Source organism: Babylonia areolata, chromosome 24 (genome assembly GCF_041734735.1).
Source record: "Babylonia areolata isolate BAREFJ2019XMU chromosome 24, ASM4173473v1, whole genome shotgun sequence".
Lineage (NCBI taxonomy): Eukaryota > Metazoa > Mollusca > Gastropoda > Neogastropoda > Buccinidae > Babylonia > Babylonia areolata.
This window is the reverse complement of record NC_134899.1, coordinates 959,425-979,786: the sequence shown is the minus strand read 5'-3', so window position 1 is coordinate 979,786 and position 20,362 is coordinate 959,425. Positions and strand designations below refer to the sequence as shown.

Here is a 20,362-nt window from a genome sequence, read left to right as displayed (position 1 = left end):
GCCAGGCCTATGACTGATGACAGTGTGTGGAAAGCCAGGCCTATGACTGATGACAGTATGTGGAAAGCCAGGCCTATGACTGATGACAGTGTGTGGAAAGCCAGGCCTATGACTGACAGTGTGTGGAAAGCCAGGCCTATGACTGATGTCAGTGTGTGGAAAGCCAGGCCTATGACTGACAGTGTGTGGAAAGCCAGGCCTGTGACTGATGACAGTGTGTGGAAAGCCAGGCCTGTGACTGATGACAGTGTGTGGAAAGCCAGGCCTATGACTGATGACAGTGTGTGGAAAGCTAGGCCTATGACTGATGACTGTGTGGAAAGCCAGGCCTATGACTGATGACTGTGTGGAAAGCCAGGCCTGTGACTGATGACAGTGTGTGGAAAGCCAGGCCTATGACTGACAGTGTGTGGAAAGCCAGGCCTATGACTGATGACAGTGTGTGGAAAGCCAGGCCTGTGACTGATGACAGTGTGTGGAAAGCCAGGCCTATGACTGACAGTGTGTGGAAAGCCAGGCCTATGACTGACAGTGTGTGGAAAGCCAGGCCTATGAGTGATGACAGTGTGTGGAAAGCCAGGCCTATGACTGACAGTGTGTGGAAAGCCAGGCCTATGACTGACAGTGTGTGGAAAGCCAGGCCTATGACTGATGACGTGTGTGGAAAGCCAGGCCTATGAGTGATGACAGTGTGTGGATGCAGGTCCTGAAGAAATGGAAAGCCACGCCTATGACTCTGCACTGGCTGGGCATAATCACCAGGAAGAGGAGGAGGAGGAGGAAGAGGATTTGGAGGAAGAGGATGAAACGGTCAGTTGTGGAAAGGTGTGATGTCTTAGTATGTGTGTGTGTGTGTGTGTGTCTGTGAGACTGTATCCATGTGTGTGTGTGTGGGTGTGACTGTGTCTGAGACTGCATGGACATGTGTATGTGTGTGTGTGTCTCTGTGTGTGTGTGTGTGTAACTGTGTCTGCGACTGCATGCATGTGTGTGTGTGTGTGTGTGTGTGTAACTGTGTCTGAGACTGCATGGACATGTGTGTGTGTGTGTGTGTGTGTAACTGTGTCTGAGACTGCATGCATGTGTGTGTGTGTGTAACTGTGTCTGAGACTGCATGGACATGTGTATGTGTGTGTGTGTGTATGTGTGTGTGTGTGTGTAACTGTGTCTGAGACTGCATGCACAGTTGCGTGTGTGTGTGTGTGGATGTGTTTGTTTGTGTGACTTTATGAATAGAGGTATATTCAGTGAAGAGAGGTATGTTCAGTGAAGAGAGAGATATGTTCAGTGAAGAGAGGTGTGTTCAGTGAAGAGAGGTGTGTTCAGTGAAGAGAGGTGTGTTCTGTGAAGAGAGGTGTGTTCAGTGAAGAGAGGTGTGTTCAGTGAAGAGAGGTGTGTTCAGTGAAGAGAGATATGTTCAGTGAAGAGAGGTGTGTTCAGTGAAGAGAGGTGTGTTCTGTGAAGAGAGAGATATGTTCAGTGAAGAGAGATATGTTCAGTGAAGAGAGGTGTGTTCAGTGAAGAGAGGTCAGTGAAGAGAGGTGTGTTCAGTGAAGAGAGAGATATGTTCAGTGAAGAGAGGTGTGTTCAGTGAAGAGAGGTGTGTTCAGTGAAGAGAGATATGTTCAGTGAAGAGAGGTGTGTTCAGTGAAGAGAGGTGTGTTCAGTGAAGAGAGGTGTGTTCAGTGAAGAGAGGTGTGTTCAGTGAAGAGAGGTCAGTGAAGAGAGGTGTGTTCAGTGAAGAGAGAGATGTGTTCAGTGAAGAGAGGTGTGTTCAGTGAAGAGAGGTGTGTTCAGTGAAGAGAGGTGTGTTCAGTGAAGAGAGGTGTGTTCTGTGAAGAGAGGTGTGTTCTGTGAAGAGAGGTGTGTTCTGTGAAGAGAGGTGTGTTCAGTGAAGAGAGGTGTGTTCAGTGAAGAGAGGTGTGTTCAGTGAAGAGAGGGTTCAGTGAAGAGAGGTGTGTTCAGTGAAGAGAGGTGTGTTCAGTGAAGAGAGGGTTCAGTGAAGAGAGGTGTGTTCAGTGAAGAGAGGGTTCAGTGAAGAGAGGTGTGTTCAGTGAAGAGAGGTGTGTTCAGTGAAGAGAGGGTTCAGTGAAGAGAGGTGTGTTCAGTGAAGAGAGGGTTCAGTGAAGAGAGGGTTCAGTGAAGAGAGGTCTGTTCAGTGAAGAGAGGGTTCAGTGAAGAGAGGTCTGTTCAGTGAAAATCTGGCTTCATAAAGACTGAAAGAATTATTCAGTTGAATAATTGAATGTTAACAGGCGTCTGCAAGTTGATGGCCGTGCCTGAGTGCAGTTTTGTGCATGTTTAGAAAGTTGTGCTTGAGAGAGTGTTTCTTGTATTGCTCTGAAACATTGTTTACTAACATTTGATATGTCTGTCTGTTTTCTCTTTTGCACAAGGTGTTGATTTGGGGCACGGGAATGCATGATGGGTATTTTTCTGTGAAAGCATTGTGCAGATGGTCTTGTGATTGCACAGTGTGAGGGAAGCAAGACCACAGAGTTGGTGTGTGTGTGCGTGTGTGCGTGCGTGCGTGCGTGCGTGTGTGTGTGCGTGCGTGCGTGCGTGTGTGTGAGTGAGAGAGAGAGAGAAGGGTAATCTGCCCTGTGTCCTTTTGCTGGGACAGAAGCAGTGATTTGGTTGGCTGTGTATGACAGGACTACAGGGGTGATGGCACACAGTGGCTGTATGACAGGACTACAGGGGTGATGACACACAGTGGCTGTATGACTACAGGGGTGATGACACACAGTGGCTGTATGACTACAGGGGTGATGACACACAGTGGCTGTGTATGACAGTACTACAGGGGTGATGGCACACAGTGGCTGTATGACAGTACTACAGGGGTGATGGCACACAGTGGCTGTGTATGACAGTACTACAGGGGTGATGGCACACAGTGGCTGTATGACAGTACTACAGGGGTGATGGCACACAGTGGCTGTATGACAGGACTACAGGGGTGATGACACACAGTGGCTGTATGACTACAGGGGTGATGGCACACAGTGGCTGTATGACAGTACTACAGGGGTGATGGCACACAGTGGCTGTATGACAGGACTACAGGGGTGATGGCACACAGTGGCTGTGTATGACAGGACTACAGGGGTGATGGCACACAGTGGCTGTATGACAGTACTACAGGGGTGATGACACACAGTGGCTGTGTATGACAGTACTACAGGGGTGATGGCACACAGTGGCTGTGTATGACAGGACTACAGGGGTGATGGCACACAGTGGCTGTATGACTACAGGGGTGATGGCACACAGTGGCTGTGTATGACAGTACTACAGGGGTGATGACACACAGTGGCTGTATGACTACAGGGGTGATGACACACAGTGGCTGTATGACAGGACTACAGGGGTGATGGCACACAGTGGCTGTATGACAGTACTACAGGGGGTGATGGCACACAGTGGCTGTATGACAGTACTACAGGGGTGATGGCACACAGTGGCTGTATGACAGGACTACAGGGGTGATGGCACACAGTGGCTGTATGACTACAGGGGTGATGGCACACAGTGGCTGTATGACAGGACTACAGGGGTGATGGCACACAGTGGCTGTATGACAGGACTACAGGGGTGATGACACACAGTGGCTGTGTATGACAGGACTACAGGGGTGATGGCACACAGTGGCTGTATGACAGGACTACAGGGGTGATGGCACACAGTGGCTGTATGACAGGACCTCAGGGGTGATGGCACACAGTGGCTGTATGACAGGACTACAGGGGTGATGGCACACAGTGGCTGTATGACAGGACTACAGGGGTGATGACACACAGTGGCTGTATGACAGGACTACAGGGGTGATGGCACACAGTGGCTGTATGACAGGACTACAGGGGTGATGGCACACAGTGGCTAAGGTGTTGGACAAGTGACCACGTTTTCACCAGTGATGAGGGTTGAAGGCTGAGTTCTGACTTTGTGTTGTGACAGGCAGTTAACTCCCATTTTCTTCCCTCCAGCCAGGTGTGAATGGGGACCTGGTGTTCAGGTTGGGGAGGCTCGAAATAGCAGCAGGAGAGGACACCTTTGTCAAGCCCTAGACACAGTGGGTGTGAACTGACTGCCCCAGTGCTGTACAGGCTGTAACCTGTGATCACCTTTTGCAGGACTACACAGAGATGATACAGGTGATGGAGGAGAGGTGTAACCTGTAATCACCTTTTGCAGGACTACACAGAGATGATTCAGGTGATGGAGGAGAGGTGTAACCTGTGATCACCTTTTGCAGGACTACACAGAGATGATTCAGGTGATGGAGGAGAGGTGTAACCTGAACCTGTGATCACCTTTTGCAGGACTACACAGAGATGATACAGGTGATGGAGGAGAGGTGTAACCTGTGATCACCTTTTGCAGGACTACACAGAGATGATACAGGTGATGGAGGAGAGGTGTAACCTGTGATCACCTTTTGCAGGACTACACAGAGATGATTCAGGTGATGGAGGAGAGGTGTAACCTGTGATCACCTTTTGCAGGACTACACAGAGATGATACAGGTGATGGAGGAGAGGTGTAACCTGTGATCACCTTTTGCAGGACTACACAGAGATGATACAGGTGATGGAGGAGAGGTGTAACCTGTGATCACCTTTTGCAGGACTACACAGAGATGATTCAGGTGATGGAGGAGAGGTGTAACCTGTGATCACCTTTTGCAGGACTACACAGAGATGATACAGGTGATGGAGGAGAGGTGTAACCTGTGATCACCTTTTGCAGGACTACACAGAGATGATACAGGTGATGGAGGAGAGGTGTAACCTGTGATCACCTTTTGCAGGACTACACAGAGATGATTCAGGTGATGGAGGAGAGGTGTAACCTGTGATCACCTTTTGCAGGACTACACAGAGATGATACAGGTGATGGAGGAGAGGTGTAACCTGTGATCACCTTTTGCAGGACTACACAGAGATGATACAGGTGATGGAGGAGAGGTGTAACCTGTGATCACCTTTTGCAGGACTACACAGAGATGATTCAGGTGATGGAGGAGAGGTGTAACCTGTGATCACCTTTTGCAGGACTACACAGAGATGATTCAGGTGATGGAGGAGAGGTGTAACCTGTGATCACCTTTTGCAGGACTACACAGAGATGATACAGGTGATGGAGGAGAGGTGTAACCTGTGATCACCTTTTGCAGGACTACACAGAGATGATTCAGGTGATGGAGGAGAGGTGTAACCTGTGATCACCTTTTGCAGGACTACACAGAGATGATTCAGGTGATGGAGGAGAGGTGTAACCTGTGATCACCTTTTGCAGGACTACACAGAGATGATACAGGTGATGGAGGAGAGGTGTAACCTGTAATCACCTTTTGCAGGACTACACAGAGATGATTCAGGTGATGGAGGAGAGGTGTAACCTGTGATCACCTTTTGCAGGACTACACAGAGATGATACAGGTGATGGAGGAGAGGTGTAACCTGTGATCACCTTTTGCAGGACTACACAGAGATGATACAGGTGATGGAGGAGAGGTGTAACCTGTGATCACCTTTTGCAGGACTACACAGAGATGATACAGGTGATGGAGGAGAGGTGTAACCTGTGATCACCTTTTGCAGGACTACACAGAGATGATACAGGTGATGGAGGAGAGGTGTAACCTGTGATCACCTTTTGCAGGACTACACAGAGATGATACAGGTGATGGAGGAGAGGTGTAACCTGTGATCACCTTTTGCAGGACTACACAGAGATGATTCAGGTGATGGAGGAGAGGTGTAACCTGTGATCACCTTTTGCAGGACTACACAGAGATGATACAGGTGATGGAGGAGAGGTGTAACCTGTGATCACCTTTTGCAGGACTACACAGAGATGATACAGGTGATGGAGGAGAGGTGTAACCTGTGATCACCTTTTGCAGGACTACACAGAGATGATACAGGTGATGGAGGAGAGGTGTAACCTGTGATCACCTTTTGCAGGACTACACAGAGATGATACAGGAGGTGTTGGAGGAACTGGCCCAGTCTGTGGACAACCTGTACGACGACCGCTACACAGAGTCAGAGGACTCAGCCCACATCAAGACGGTGGATGCTGAGACCAACACGGAGGGAGAGTTCGGTCCCCTGGAGATGAAGCGGCGCACCCACGGCAGTGTGAGGAACAGCGCCATCCGTCGCTCCCAGACCTTCTCCCCGGCCTGTCGCCACGCCGCCGGATACGTCTGTAAGGTACGTGCTCACTACACATCTCCTGGTTTGTCGTGTATCATCCCTCACTCTCTCCACCAGGATAGTGTCAGTACACCTGGCACTGAGGTGTATCATGGGTAACATCCCTCACTGTCTCCACCAGGATAGCGTCAGTACACTTGGCACTGAGGTGTGTCAGTACACTTGGCACTGAGGTGTATCATGGGTAACATCCCTCACTCTCTCCACCAGGATAGCGTCAGTACACTTGGCACTGAGGTGTGTCAGTACACTTGGCACTGAGGTGCGTCAGTACACTTGGCACTGAGGTGTCACATCCCTCACTGTCTCCACCAGGATAGTGTCAGTACACTTGGCACTGAGGTGTGTCAGTACACTTGGCACTGAGGTGGTCCCCAAAGGCCAACTAGCCCCCAAGGCTGCAGCACTAAGAGCCAGTTCCATCTTGCCTCCTAGATTGAGTCAGTCCTTCACTAAATACTAACTGTAAATGAATTGGCATTGCTGTGGAGAAAGCATGGATCATACAGCTCTCACTTTGCTGTTGGCCAGTTTGTAAGCTGATGCCAATCTCTGAGTGTTGAGCCTTTTCTTTTTACCCTTTTCCAAAACAACATGGGTAGGAGTTTCTGTGTCTTATGGATTTCTGTTTTAGCAATTAGGCGATTAAAACAAGTTTCCTTTGTTTTATTTCAACGTTAAGACACCCTGACTGAGTGTTTTAACAGTCAGCCACTGCCTGCCATGAAATAAAATGGGCTGTAATTCACTCAGTCAGTCAGTCTGTTTTTTGCTGAGTTCAGTCCAGTCACTTAGTGTTAAATGATCACTGTTGATGTCGTTTAGAAATTGGAATAGAAACAGAGGATGCTGTTTGGGGGGAAGGAACACACTGAAACAGTCATCACAACACAGCACAGCACAGCACAGCACAGCACAGCACAGCACAGCACAGCATGCTTTGCATTCTGAGGTAAAGATAACAAGGCCACAGTAAAGATGCTGACAATTGTTTCAGTGTACAACGTTAGAATTTCCTGATCAGAAAAAGTAACAACGTGCAGTTAGGGTACAGCCCCCAGTACAGGTTGTCAAGGTGATAGATGAGGTGGAGGTTGTTGCATGAAGCCTGATGATTGACAGGGGGGAGGAAACAGGTGGAGGTTGTTGCATGAAGCCTGATGATTGACAGGGGTGTTGGAGGAAACAGGTGGAGGTTGTTGCATGAAGCCTGATGATTGACAGGGTGTTGGAGGAAACAGGTGGAGGTTGTTGCATGAAGCCTGATGATTGACAGGGGTGTTTGAGGAAACAGGTGGAGGTTGTTGCATGAAGCCTGATGATTGACAGGGTGTTGGAGGAAACAGGTGGAGGTTGTTGCATGAAGCCTGATGATTGACAGGGGGGAGGAAACAGGTGGAGGTTGTTGCATGAAGCCTGATGATTGACAGGGGGGAGGAAACAGGTGGAGGTTGTTGCATGAAGCCTGATGATTGACAGGGTGTTGGAGGAAACAGGTGGAGGTTGTTGCATGAAGCCTGATGATTGACAGGGTGTTGGAGGAAACAGGTGGAGGTTGTTGCATGAAGCCTGATGATTGACAGTGTGTTGGAGGAAACAGGTGGAGGTTGTTGCATGAAGCCTGATGATTGACAGGGGTGTTGGAGGAAACAGGTGGAGGTTGTTGCATGAAGCCTGATGATTGACAGGGTGTTGGAGGAAACAGGTGGAGGTTGTTGCATGAAGCCTGATGATTGACAGGGGGGAGGAAACAGGTGGAGGTTGTTGCATGAAGCCTGATGATTGACAGGGTGTTGGAGGAAACAGGTGGAGGTTGTTGCATGAAGCCTGATGATTGACAGGGGGGAGGAAACAGGTGGAGGTTGTTGCATGAAGCCTGATGATTGACAGGGGTGTTGGAGGAAACAGGTGGAGGTTGTTGCATGAAGCCTGATGATTGACAGGGGGGAGGAAACAGGTGGAGGTTGTTGCATGAAGCCTGATGATTGACAGGGGGGAGGAAACAGGTGGAGGTTGTTGCATGAAGCCTGATGATTGACAGGGTGTTGGAGGAAACAGGTGGAGGTTGTTGCATGAAGCCTGATGATTGACAGGGTGTTGGAGGAAACAGGTGGAGGTTGTTGCATGAAGCCTGATGATTGACAGGGTGTTGGAGGAAACAGGTGGAGGTTGTTGCATGAAGCCTGATGATTGACAGGGGGGAGGAAACAGGTGGAGGTTGTTGCATGAAGTCTGATGATTGACAGGGGGGAGGAAACATTGACAGGGGGGAGGAAACAGGTGGAGGTTGTTGCATGAAGCCTGATGATTGACAGGGGGGAGGAAACAGGTGGAGGTTGTTACATGAATCCTGATGATTGACAGGGTGTTGGAGGAAACAGGTGGAGGTTGTTACATGAAGCCTGATGATTGACAGGGTGTTGGAGGCACAAAGTAACCAGTGCAATGTGTGTTACACAAACTGACCAGTGCGACACACGTTACACAGTGAGCAGTGCAATGTAAAGTGAGCAGTGCGATGTGTGTTACACAAAGTGAGCAGCATGATGTGTCAGCAGTGCGATGTGTGTCACACAAAGTGACGTGCGATGTGTGTCAGCAGTGCGATGTGTGTCACACAAAGTGACCTGCGATGTGTGTCAGCAGTGCGATGTGTGTCACACAAAGTGACCTGCGATGTGTGTCAGCAGTGCGATGTGTGTCACACAAAGTGACCTGCGATGTGTGTCAGCAGTGCGATGTGTGTCACACAAAGTGACCTGCGATGTGTGTCAGCAGTGCGATGTGTGTCACACAAAGTGACCTGCGATGTGTGTCAGCAGTGCGATGTGTGTCACACAAAGTGACCTGCGATGTGTGTCAGCAGTGTGATGTGTGCCACACAAAGTGACGTGCGATGTGTGTCAACAGCTGAACCGCAGTGACAGTGACAGCTCCATGCCGCTGTACAAGCGGGGGCCCTTCCAGAGGAACACGCTGGAGCGCAAGAGTCTGAGATGGAAAAAGGTCAGTGCCATCATCAACAGCAACAAAGCCCCACTACCCTCACTTCTCCGGCACCCCAACACACATCAGTCAGTATCTGTCCTTGACGTTAATCACTGACACAGAAACCAGCCCCCAACAATGGTGGGTAAGAGGTTGACAGGTGACAGGTAAGATGTATTTGTACATTTTTTTCTTTGACCTATTGAAAGAAAAACATAAATCACAGTTCTCATGTGTTTGTGAGCGATCCATTTTGGAGGATGAGCGAAATTCATGTGTAAATGTGTGCTCATTTTGTAGTTCGTGATTTCAGTGTTGTCTGGAAAATGTCCTTTTGGTTGTTTCTTTCTTGTTCTGTTTGATTGTCTCCCTTCTCCTGCTGCTTTTTAGTGCCTCCAGCATGTTGATTCTTCTGATCAGCTGACCAGGACAAGTGTTACATGTAACAAACAGGACAAATGTTAAACAGTACAAACTAACAGGACAAGTGTTACAAGAAAGGTGTTACAGGACAACAGTGCAAGTGTTACGGGACAGATGTTACAGGACAGTGTGACAAGTGTTACATGTTACAAGACAAGTGTTACATGTTACAGGCCAGGTGTTACAGGACAAGTGTTACATGCTACAGGCTAGGTGTTACAAGCAACAGGCCAAGTGTTACAGGCCAGGTGTTACATGCAACAGGACAGGTGTTACATGCTACAGGACAAGCATTACGGGGACAAAAGTTTCATGTTACAAGTGTTACATGTTACAGGCCAGGTGTTACATGACAACTGTTACATGCTATGGGGACAGGTGTTACATGACAGTTACAGGACAAGTGTTACATGATAGTTACAAGACAACAGGACAAGTGTTACATGTGATAGTACAAGTGTTACACGTTAGAGGCCAGGTGTTACATGTTACAGGCCAGGTGTTACAGGACAAGCCAGGTGTTCAATGTTACAAGACAAGTGTTACATGTTACAGGCCAGGTGTTACAGGACAAGCCAGGTGTTACATGTTACAGGCCAGGTGTTACAGGACAAGCCAGGTGTTACATGTTACAGGCCAGGTGTTACAGGACAGGCCAGGTGTTACATGTTACAGGACAAGTGTTACATGCCAGGTGTTACAGGACAAGTGTTACATGTTACAGGCCAGGTGTTACAGGACAAGCCAGGTGTTACATGTTACAGGCCAGGTGTTACAGGACAAGCCAGGTGTTACATGTTACAGGATAAGTGTTACATGTTACAGGACAAGTGTTACATGTTACAGGCTAGGTATTACATGTTACAAGACAAGTGTTACATGTTACAGGCCAGGTGTTACATGTTACAGGACAAGTGTTACATGTTACAGGACAAGTGTTACATGTTACAGGACAAGTGTTACATGTTACAGGCCAACGGACTGGTGCTGAGCGGTTCCAGCACACTGCGACTGCCGGTCAGGACGTCCCTTGACCTTGAACTTGACCTGCAGGCCTTCAACACTCGCCTCAAGTGCATGCGGGACGAGATTTGGCGCCTGCGGGAGTTGAAACAGCAGCTGGAGCAAGCCAAGAAGAGAGGTGATCTGATGAATGTGATGATGATGAATGTGATGATGATGATGATGATGAATGTGATGATGATGACAGTATTGTACTTTGTATGATCTGATGAATGTGATGATGATGATGATGATGACAGTGTATTGTACTTGTATGGCGCAAACTCACATGAACATGTCTCACATGAACAGTACGTGTTCAGCAGTGTATTATACCACACAGCACATGACAACATAGAAGTGAAAAAAACATCTGTGTGCACCAATACAATACTGCTATGTGTCATATAGAAGTGAAAAAGAAATTCTGTGTGCACCAACACAATACTGCTATGTGTCATATAGAAGTGAAAAAGAAATTCTGTGTGCACCAACACAATACTGCTATGTGTCAAACAGAAGAAAATCTGTGTACACCAACACAATACTGCTATGTGTCAAACAGAAGAAAATCTGTGTACACCAACACAATACTGCTATGTGTCAAACAGAAGAAAATCTGTGTACACCAACACAATACTGCTATGTGTCAAACAGAAGAAAATCTGTGTACACCAACACAATACTGCTATGTGTCAAACAGAAGAAAATCTGTGTACACCAACACAATACTGCTATGTGTCAAACAGAAGAAAATCTGTGTACACCAACACAATACTGCTATGTGTCATATAGAAGAAAGTCTATGTACACCAACACAATACTGCTATGTGTCATATAGAAGAAAGTCTATGTACACCAACACAATACTGCTATGTGTCAGTCTTTTTTTGTCCCTTGTGTCTTTTGTCCTGTTCTCCGTCCTGCTTAGTGTGTGAGTTCAGTGATGTCCTCTTCCTGAACAATGATGCTGTGTTGTCAGGGAGTCAGAACTGTATGAAGTGAAGAAGTGACCATGAACAATGACGCTGTGTTGTCAGGGAGTCAGAACTCTATGAAGTGAAGAAGTGACCTAACAATGACGCTGTGTTGTCAGGGAGTCAGAACTGTATGAAGTGAAGAAGTGATCATGAACAGTGACGCTGTGTTGTCAGGGAGTCAGAACTGTATGAAGTGAAGAAGTGACCATGAACAATGACACTGTGTTGTCAGGGGAATCAGAACTGTATGAAGTGAAGAAGTGATCATGAACAATGACGCTGTGTTGTCAGGGGAATCAGAACTGTATGAAGTGAAGAAGTGACCATGAACAATGACGCTGTGTTGTCAGGGAGTCAGAACTGTATGAAGTGAAGAAGTGACCATGAACAATGACACTGTGTTGTCAGGGAGTCAGAACTGTATGAAGTGAAGAAGTGATCATGAACAATGACACTGTGTTGTCAGGGAGTCAGAACTGTATGAAGTGAAGAAGTGACCATGAACAATGACGCTGTTGTCAGGGAATCAGAACTGTATGAAGTGAAGAAGTGACCATGAACAATGACGCTGTGTTGTCAGGGAGTCAGAACTGTATGAAGTGAAGAAGTGACCATGAACAGTGACGCTGTGTTGTCAGGGAGTCAGAACTGTATGAAGTGAAGAAGTGACCTAACAATGACGCTGTGTTGTCAGGGGAATCAGAACTGTATGAAGTGAAGAAGTGACCATGAACAATGACGCTGTGTTGTCAGGGGAATCAGAGCTGCCCAGCTGGCTGGTGGAGAACGACAAATTCAACACACTGCTGGCTGAGGCTGAGAGGCTGGTAAGTGTGCTGTCTGCATTGTCTCCCTTTCTGCTTCACCCCTCTTTTCTCTCTGTCTTCTTTCTCACCCCCTCTTTTCTCTCTGTCTTCTTTCTCACCCCCTCTTTTCTCTCTGTCTTCTTTATCACCTCTCTTCTCTCTGTCTTCTTTATCACCTCTCTTCTCTCTGTCTTCTTCTTTCTCACTCCCTCTTTTCTCTCTGTCTTCTTCTTTCTCACCTTCTCTTTTCTCTCTGTCTTCTTCTTTCTCACCCCTCTTTTCTCTCTGTCTTCTTTCTCTCTTTTCTCTCTGTCTTCTTTCTCATCTCCTCTTTTCTCTCTGTCTTCTTCTTTCTCACCCCTCTTTTCTCTCTGTCTTCTTTCTCTCTTTTCTCTCTGTCTTCTTTCTCACCTCCTCTTTTCTCTCTGTCTTCTTCTTTCTCACCTTCTCTTTTCTCTCTGTCTTCTTCTTTCTCACCTTCTCTTTTCTCTTTGTCTTCTTCTTTCTCACCCCTCTTTTCTCTCTGTCTTCTTCTTTCTCACCTTCTCTCTTCTCTCTGTCTTCTTCTTTCTCACCTCCTCTCTTCTCACTGTCTTCTTCTTTCTCACCCCTCTTTTCTCTCTGTCTTCTTTCTCACCTCCTCTTTTCTCTCTGTCTTCTTTCTCACCTCCTCTTTTCTCTCTGTCTTCTTCTTTCTCACCTCCTCTCTTCTCACTGTCTTCTTCTTTCTCACCCCTCTTTTCTCTCTGTCTTCTTTCTCACCCCTCTTTTCTCTCTGTCTTCTTTCTCACCTCCTCTTTTCTCTCTGTCTTCTTCTTTCTCACCCCTCTTTTCTCTCTGTCTTCTTCTTTCTCACCTCCTCTTTTCTCTCTGTCTTCTTCTTTCTCACCCCTCTTTTCTCTCTGTCTTCTTTCTCACCTCCTCTTTTCTCTCTGTCTTCTTCTTTCTCACCTCCTCTTTTCTCTCTGTCTTCTTCTTTCTCACCTCCGCTTTTCTCTCTGTCTTCTTCTTTCTCACCTCCTCTCTTCTCTCTGTCTTCTTTCTCACCCGCTCTTTTCTCTCTGTCTTCTTCTTTCTCACCCCACTTTTCTCTCTGTCTTCTTCTTTCTCACCCCTCTTTTCTCTCTGTCTTCTTCTTTCTCACCTTCTCTTTTCTCTCTGTCTTCTTCTTTCTCACCTCCTCTTTTCTCTCTGTCTTCTTTCTCTCTTTTCTCTCTGTCTTCTTCTTTCTCACCCCACTTTTCTCTCTGTCTTCTTCTTTCTCACCCCTCTTTTCTCTCTGTCTTCTTCTTTCTCACCCCTCTTTTCTCTCTTCTCTCTGTCTTCTTCTTTCTCACCCCTCTTTTCTCTCTTCTCTCTGTCTTCTTTCTCACTCCACTTTTCTCTCTGTCTTCTTCTTTCTCACCTTCTCTTTTCTCTCTTCTCTCTGTCTTCTTCTTTCTCACCCCCTCTTTTCTCTCTGTCTTCTTCTTTCTCACCCCCTCTTTTCTCTCTGTCTTCTTCTTTCTCACCCCCTCTTTTCTCTCTTCTCTCTGTCTTCTTTCTCACTCCACTTTTCTCTCTGTCTTCTTCTTTCTCACCCCTTTTTTCTCTCTTCTCTCTGTCTTCTTCTTTCTCACCTTCTCTTTTCTCTCTTCTCTCTGTCTTCTTCTTTCTCACCCCTCTTTTCTCTCTTCTCTCTTCTTCTTTCTCACCTTCTCTTTTCTCTCTTCTCTCTGTCTTCTTTCTCACCTCCTCTTTTCTCTATGTCTTCTTTCTCACCCCCTCTTTTCTCTCTGTCTTCTTTCTCACCTTCTCCTTTCTCTCTGTCTTCTTCTTTCTCACCCCTCTTTTCTCTCTGTCTTCTTCTTTCTCACCCCTCTTTTCTCTCTTCTCTCTGTCTTCTTTCTCACTCCACTTTTCTCTCTGTCTTCTTCTTTCTCACCCCTTTTTTCTCTCTTCTCTCTGTCTTCTTCTTTCTCACCTCTTTTCTCTCTTCTCTCTGTCTTCTTCTTTCTCACCTCCTCTTTTCTCTCTGTCTTCTTTCTCACCTCCTCTTTTCTCTCTGTCTTCTTCTTTCTCACCTCCTCTCTTCTCACTGTCTTCTTCTTTCTCACCCCTCTTTTCTCTCTGTCTTCTTTCTCACCCCTCTTTTCTCTCTGTCTTCTTTCTCACCTCCTCTTTTCTCTCTGTCTTCTTCTTTCTCACCCCTCTTTTCTCTCTGTCTTCTTCTTTCTCACCTCCTCTTTTCTCTCTGTCTTCTTCTTTCTCACCCCTCTTTTCTCTCTGTCTTCTTTCTCACCTCCTCTTTTCTCTCTGTCTTCTTCTTTCTCACCTCCTCTTTTCTCTCTGTCTTCTTCTTTCTCACCTCCGCTTTTCTCTCTGTCTTCTTCTTTCTCACCTCCTCTCTTCTCTCTGTCTTCTTTCTCACCCGCTCTTTTCTCTCTGTCTTCTTCTTTCTCACCCCACTTTTCTCTCTGTCTTCTTCTTTCTCACCTCCTCTTTTCTCTCTGTCTTCTTTCTCTCTTTTCTCTCTGTCTTCTTCTTTCTCACCCCACTTTTCTCTCTGTCTTCTTCTTTCTCACCCCTCTTTTCTCTCTGTCTTCTTCTTTCTCACCCCTCTTTTCTCTCTTCTCTCTGTCTTCTTCTTTCTCACCCCTCTTTTCTCTCTTCTCTCTGTCTTCTTTCTCACTCCACTTTTCTCTCTGTCTTCTTCTTTCTCACCTTCTCTTTTCTCTCTTCTCTCTGTCTTCTTCTTTCTCACCCCCTCTTTTCTCTCTGTCTTCTTCTTTCTCACCCCCTCTTTTCTCTCTGTCTTCTTCTTTCTCACCCCCTCTTTTCTCTCTGTCTTCTTCTTTCTCACCCCTCTTTTCTCTCTTCTCTCTGTCTTCTTTCTCACTCCACTTTTCTCTCTGTCTTCTTCTTTCTCACCCCTTTTTTCTCTCTTCTCTCTGTCTTCTTCTTTCTCACCTTCTCTTTTCTCTCTTCTCTCTGTCTTCTTCTTTCTCACCCCTCTTTTCTCTCTTCTCTCTTCTTCTTTCTCACCTTCTCTTTTCTCTCTTCTCTCTGTCTTCTTTCTCACCTCCTCTTTTCTCTATGTCTTCTTTCTCACCCCCTCTTTTCTCTCTGTCTTCTTTCTCACCTTCTCCTTTCTCTCTGTCTTCTTCTTTCTCACCCCTCTTTTCTCTCTGTCTTCTTCTTTCTCACCCCTCTTTTCTCTCTTCTCTCTGTCTTCTTTCTCACTCCACTTTTCTCTCTGTCTTCTTCTTTCTCACCCCTTTTTTCTCTCTTCTCTCTGTCTTCTTCTTTCTCACCTCTTTTCTCTCTTCTCTCTGTCTTCTTCTTTCTCACCCCTCTTTTCTCTCTTCTCTCTGTCTTCTTTCTCACCTCCTCTTTTCTCTCTGTCTTCTTTCTCACCCCCTCTTTTCTCTCTGTCTTCTTTCTCACCTTCTCCTTTCTCTCTGTCTTCTTCTTTCTCACCCCTCTTTTCTCTCTGTCTTCTTTCTCACCCCTCTTTTCTCTCTGTCTTCTTCTTTCTCACCTTCTCTTTTCTCTCTGTCTTCTTTCTCATCTCCTCTTTTCTCTCTGTCTTCTTCTTTCTCACCTTCTCTTTTCTCTCTGTCTTCTTCTTTCTCACCTTCTCTTTTCTCTTTGTCTTCTTCTTTCTCACCCCTCTTTTCTCTCTGTCTTCTTCTTTCTCACCTTCTCTCTTCTCTCTGTCTTCTTCTTTCTCACCTCCTCTCTTCTCACTGTCTTCTTCTTTCTCACCCCTCTTTTCTCTCTGTCTTCTTTCTCACCTCCTCTTTTCTCTCTGTCTTCTTCTTTCTCACCTCCTCTCTTCTCACTGTCTTCTTCTTTCTCACCCCTCTTTTCTCTCTGTCTTCTTTCTCACCCCTCTTTTCTCTCTGTCTTCTTTCTCACCTCCTCTTTTCTCTCTGTCTTCTTCTTTCTCACCCCTCTTTTCTCTCTGTCTTCTTCTTTCTCACCTCCTCTTTTCTCTCTGTCTTCTTCTTTCTCACCCCTCTTTTCTCTCTGTCTTCTTTCTCACCTCCTCTTTTCTCTCTGTCTTCTTCTTTCTCACCTCCTCTTTTCTCTCTGTCTTCTTCTTTCTCACCTCCGCTTTTCTCTCTGTCTTCTTCTTTCTCACCTCCTCTCTTCTCTCTGTCTTCTTTCTCACCCGCTCTTTTCTCTCTGTCTTCTTCTTTCTCACCCCACTTTTCTCTCTGTCTTCTTCTTTCTCACCCCTCTTTTCTCTCTGTCTTCTTCTTTCTCACCTTCTCTTTTCTCTCTGTCTTCTTCTTTCTCACCTCCTCTTTTCTCTCTGTCTTCTTTCTCTCTTTTCTCTCTGTCTTCTTCTTTCTCACCCCTCTTTTCTCTCTTCTCTCTGTCTTCTTCTTTCTCACCCCTCTTTTCTCTCTTCTCTCTGTCTTCTTTCTCACTCCACTTTTCTCTCTGTCTTCTTCTTTCTCACCTTCTCTTTTCTCTCTTCTCTCTGTCTTCTTCTTTCTCACCCCCTCTTTTCTCTCTGTCTTCTTCTTTCTCACCCCCTCTTTTCTCTCTGTCTTCTTCTTTCTCACCCCCTCTTTTCTCTCTGTCTTCTTCTTTCTCACCCCTCTTTTCTCTCTTCTCTCTGTCTTCTTTCTCACTCCACTTTTCTCTCTGTCTTCTTCTTTCTCACCCCTTTTTTCTCTCTTCTCTCTGTCTTCTTCTTTCTCACCTTCTCTTTTCTCTCTTCTCTCTGTCTTCTTCTTTCTCACCCCTCTTTTCTCTCTTCTCTCTTCTTCTTTCTCACCTTCTCTTTTCTCTCTTCTCTCTGTCTTCTTTCTCACCTCCTCTTTTCTCTCTGTCTTCTTTCTCACCCCCTCTTTTCTCTCTGTCTTCTTTCTCACCTTCTCCTTTCTCTCTGTCTTCTTCTTTCTCACCCCTCTTTTCTCTCTGTCTTCTTCTTTCTCACCTTCTCTTTTCTCTCTGTCTTCTTTCTCACCTTCTCTTTTCTCTCTGTCTTCTTCTTTCTCACCCCTCTTTTCTCTCTGTCTTCTTTCTCACCCCCTCTTTTCTCTCTGTCTTCTTTCTCACCCCCTCTTTTCTCTCTGTCTTCTTTCTCACCCCTCTTTTCTCTCTGTCTTCTTTCTCACCTCCTCTTTTCTCTCTGTCTTCTTCTTTCTCACCCCTCTTTTCTCTCTGTCTTCTTCTTTCTCACCTCCTCTTTTCTCTCTGTCTTCTTCTTTCTCACCCCTCTTTTCTCTCTGTCTTCTTTCTCACCTCCTCTTTTCTCTCTGTCTTCTTCTTTCTCACCTCCTCTTTTCTCTCTGTCTTCTTCTTTCTCACCTCCGCTTTTCTCTCTGTCTTCTTCTTTCTCACCTCCTCTCTTCTCTCTGTCTTCTTTCTCACCCGCTCTTTTCTCTCTGTCTTCTTCTTTCTCACCCCACTTTTCTCTCTGTCTTCTTCTTTCTCACCCCTCTTTTCTCTCTGTCTTCTTCTTTCTCACCTTCTCTTTTCTCTCTGTCTTCTTCTTTCTCACCTCCTCTTTTCTCTCTGTCTTCTTTCTCTCTTTTCTCTCTGTCTTCTTCTTTCTCACCCCACTTTTCTCTCTGTCTTCTTCTTTCTCACCCCTCTTTTCTCTCTGTCTTCTTCTTTCTCACCCCTCTTTTCTCTCTTCTCTCTGTCTTCTTCTTTCTCACCCCTCTTTTCTCTCTTCTCTCTGTCTTCTTTCTCACTCCACTTTTCTCTCTGTCTTCTTCTTTCTCACCTTCTCTTTTCTCTCTTCTCTCTGTCTTCTTCTTTCTCACCCCCTCTTTTCTCTCTGTCTTCTTCTTTCTCACCCCCTCTTTTCTCTCTGTCTTCTTTCTCACCCCCTCTTTTCTCTCTGTCTTCTTCTTTCTCACCCCTCTTTTCTCTCTTCTCTCTGTCTTCTTTCTCACTCCACTTTTCTCTCTGTCTTCTTCTTTCTCACCCCTTTTTTCTCTCTTCTCTCTGTCTTCTTCTTTCTCACCTTCTCTTTTCTCTCTTCTCTCTGTCTTCTTCTTTCTCACCCCTCTTTTCTCTCTTCTCTCTTCTTCTTTCTCACCTTCTCTTTTCTCTCTTCTCTCTGTCTTCTTTCTCACCTCCTCTTTTCTCTCTGTCTTCTTTCTCACCCCTCTTTTCTCTATGTCTTCTTTCTCACCCCCTCTTTTCTCTCTGTCTTCTTTCTCACCTTCTCCTTTCTCTCTGTCTTCTTCTTTCTCACCCCTCTTTTCTCTCTGTCTTCTTCTTTCTCACCCCTCTTTTCTCTCTTCTCTCTGTCTTCTTTCTCACTCCACTTTTCTCTCTGTCTTCTTCTTTCTCACCCCTTTTTTCTCTCTTCTCTCTGTCTTCTTCTTTCTCACCTTCTCTTTTCTCTCTTCTCTCTGTCTTCTTCTTTCTCACCCCTCTTTTCTCTCTTCTCTCTGTCTTCTTTCTCACCTCCTCTTTTCTCTCTGTCTTCTTTCTCACCCCCTCTTTTCTCTCTGTCTTCTTTCTCACCTTCTCCTTTCTCTCTGTCTTCTTCTTTCTCACCCCTCTTTTCTCTCTGTCTTCTTTCTCACCCCTCTTTTCTCTCTGTCTTCTTCTTTCTCACCTTCTCTTTTCTCTCTGTCTTCTTTCTCATCTCCTCTTTTCTCTCTCTCTTCTTCTTTCTCACCTTCTCTTTTCTCTCTGTCTTCTTCTTTCTCACCTTCTCTTTTCTCTTTGTCTTCTTCTTTCTCACCCCTCTTTTCTCTCTGTCTTCTTCTTTCTCACCTTCTCTCTTCTCTCTATCTTCTTCTTTCTCACCTCCTCTCTTCTCACTGTCTTCTTCTTTCTCACCCCTCTTTTCTCTCTGTCTTCTTTCTCACCTCCTCTTTTCTCTCTGTCTTCTTCTTTCTCACCTCCTCTCTTCTCACTGTCTTCTTCTTTCTCACCCCTCTTTTCTCTCTGTCTTCTTTCTCACCCCTCTTTTCTCTCTGTCTTCTTTCTCACCTCCTCTTTTCTCTCTGTCTTCTTCTTTCTCACCGCTCTTTTCTCTCTGTCTTCTTCTTTCTCACCTCCTCTTTTCTCTCTGTCTTCTTCTTTCTCACCCCTCTTTTCTCTCTGTCTTCTTTCTCACCTCCTCTTTTCTCTCTGTCTTCTTCTTTCTCACCTCCTCTTTTCTCTCTGTCTTCTTCTTTCTCACCTCCGCTTTTCTCTCTGTCTTCTTCTTTCTCACCTCCTCTCTTCTCTCTGTCTTCTTTCTCACCCGCTCTTTTCTCTCTGTCTTCTTCTTTCTCACCCCACTTTTCTCTCTGTCTTCTTTCTCACTCCACTTTTCTCTCTGTCTTCTTCTTTCTCACCCCTTTTTTCTCTCTTCTCTCTGTCTTCTTCTTTCTCACCTTCTCTTTTCTCTCTGTCTTCTTCTTTCTCACCTCCTCTTTTCTCTCTGTCTTCTTTCTCTCTTTTCTCTCTGTCTTCTTCTTTCTCACCCCACTTTTCTCTCTGTCTTCTTCTTTCTCACCCCTCTTTTCTCTCTTCTCTCTGTCTTCTTCTTTCTCACCCCTCTTTTCTCTCTTCTCTCTGTCTTCTTTCTCACTCCACTTTTCTCTCTGTCTTCTTCTTTCTCACCTTCTCTTTTCTCTCTTCTCTCTGTCTTCTTCTTTCTCACCCCCTCTTTTCTCTCTGTCTTCTTCTTTCTCACCCCCTCTTTTCTCTCTGTCTTCTTCTTTCTCACCCCCTCTTTTCTCTCTGTCTTCTTCTTTCTCACCCCTCTTTTCTCTCTTCTCTCTGTCTTCTTTCTCACTCCACTTTTCTCTCTGTCTTCTTCTTTCTCACCCCTATTTTCTCTCTTCTCTCTGTCTTCTTCTTTCTCACCTTCTCTTTTCTCTCTTCTCTCTGTCTTCTTCTTTCTCACCCCTCTTTTCTCTCTTCTCTCTTCTTCTTTCTCACCTTCTCTTTTCTCTCTTCTCTCTGTCTTCTTTCTCACCTCCTC

The 20,362-nt window shown here is 46.0% G+C and overlaps 1 protein-coding gene across 26 annotated transcripts in view; it reads left to right on the top strand.

Moving 5' to 3' along the window:
- Window positions 1-20,362, top strand: part of LOC143298539 (protein WWC2-like) — a 130,795-nt gene that overhangs the window by 85,194 nt on the left and 25,239 nt on the right. For all 26 annotated transcript variants that reach the window (XR_013057400.1, XR_013057405.1, XR_013057406.1 and 23 more), the window contains exons 18-22: window positions 704-810; window positions 5,973-6,224; window positions 9,138-9,233; window positions 10,611-10,779; window positions 12,374-12,447. Coding sequence is in view for 3 of the 26 variants with exons in the window: in XM_076611403.1 (XP_076467518.1) it covers window positions 704-810; window positions 5,973-6,224; window positions 9,138-9,233; window positions 10,611-10,779; window positions 12,374-12,447 (698 nt within the window). In the remaining 23 variants the exon portion in view is untranslated. The remainder of the gene's footprint in view (window positions 1-703; window positions 811-5,972; window positions 6,225-9,137; window positions 9,234-10,610; window positions 10,780-12,373; window positions 12,448-20,362) is intronic.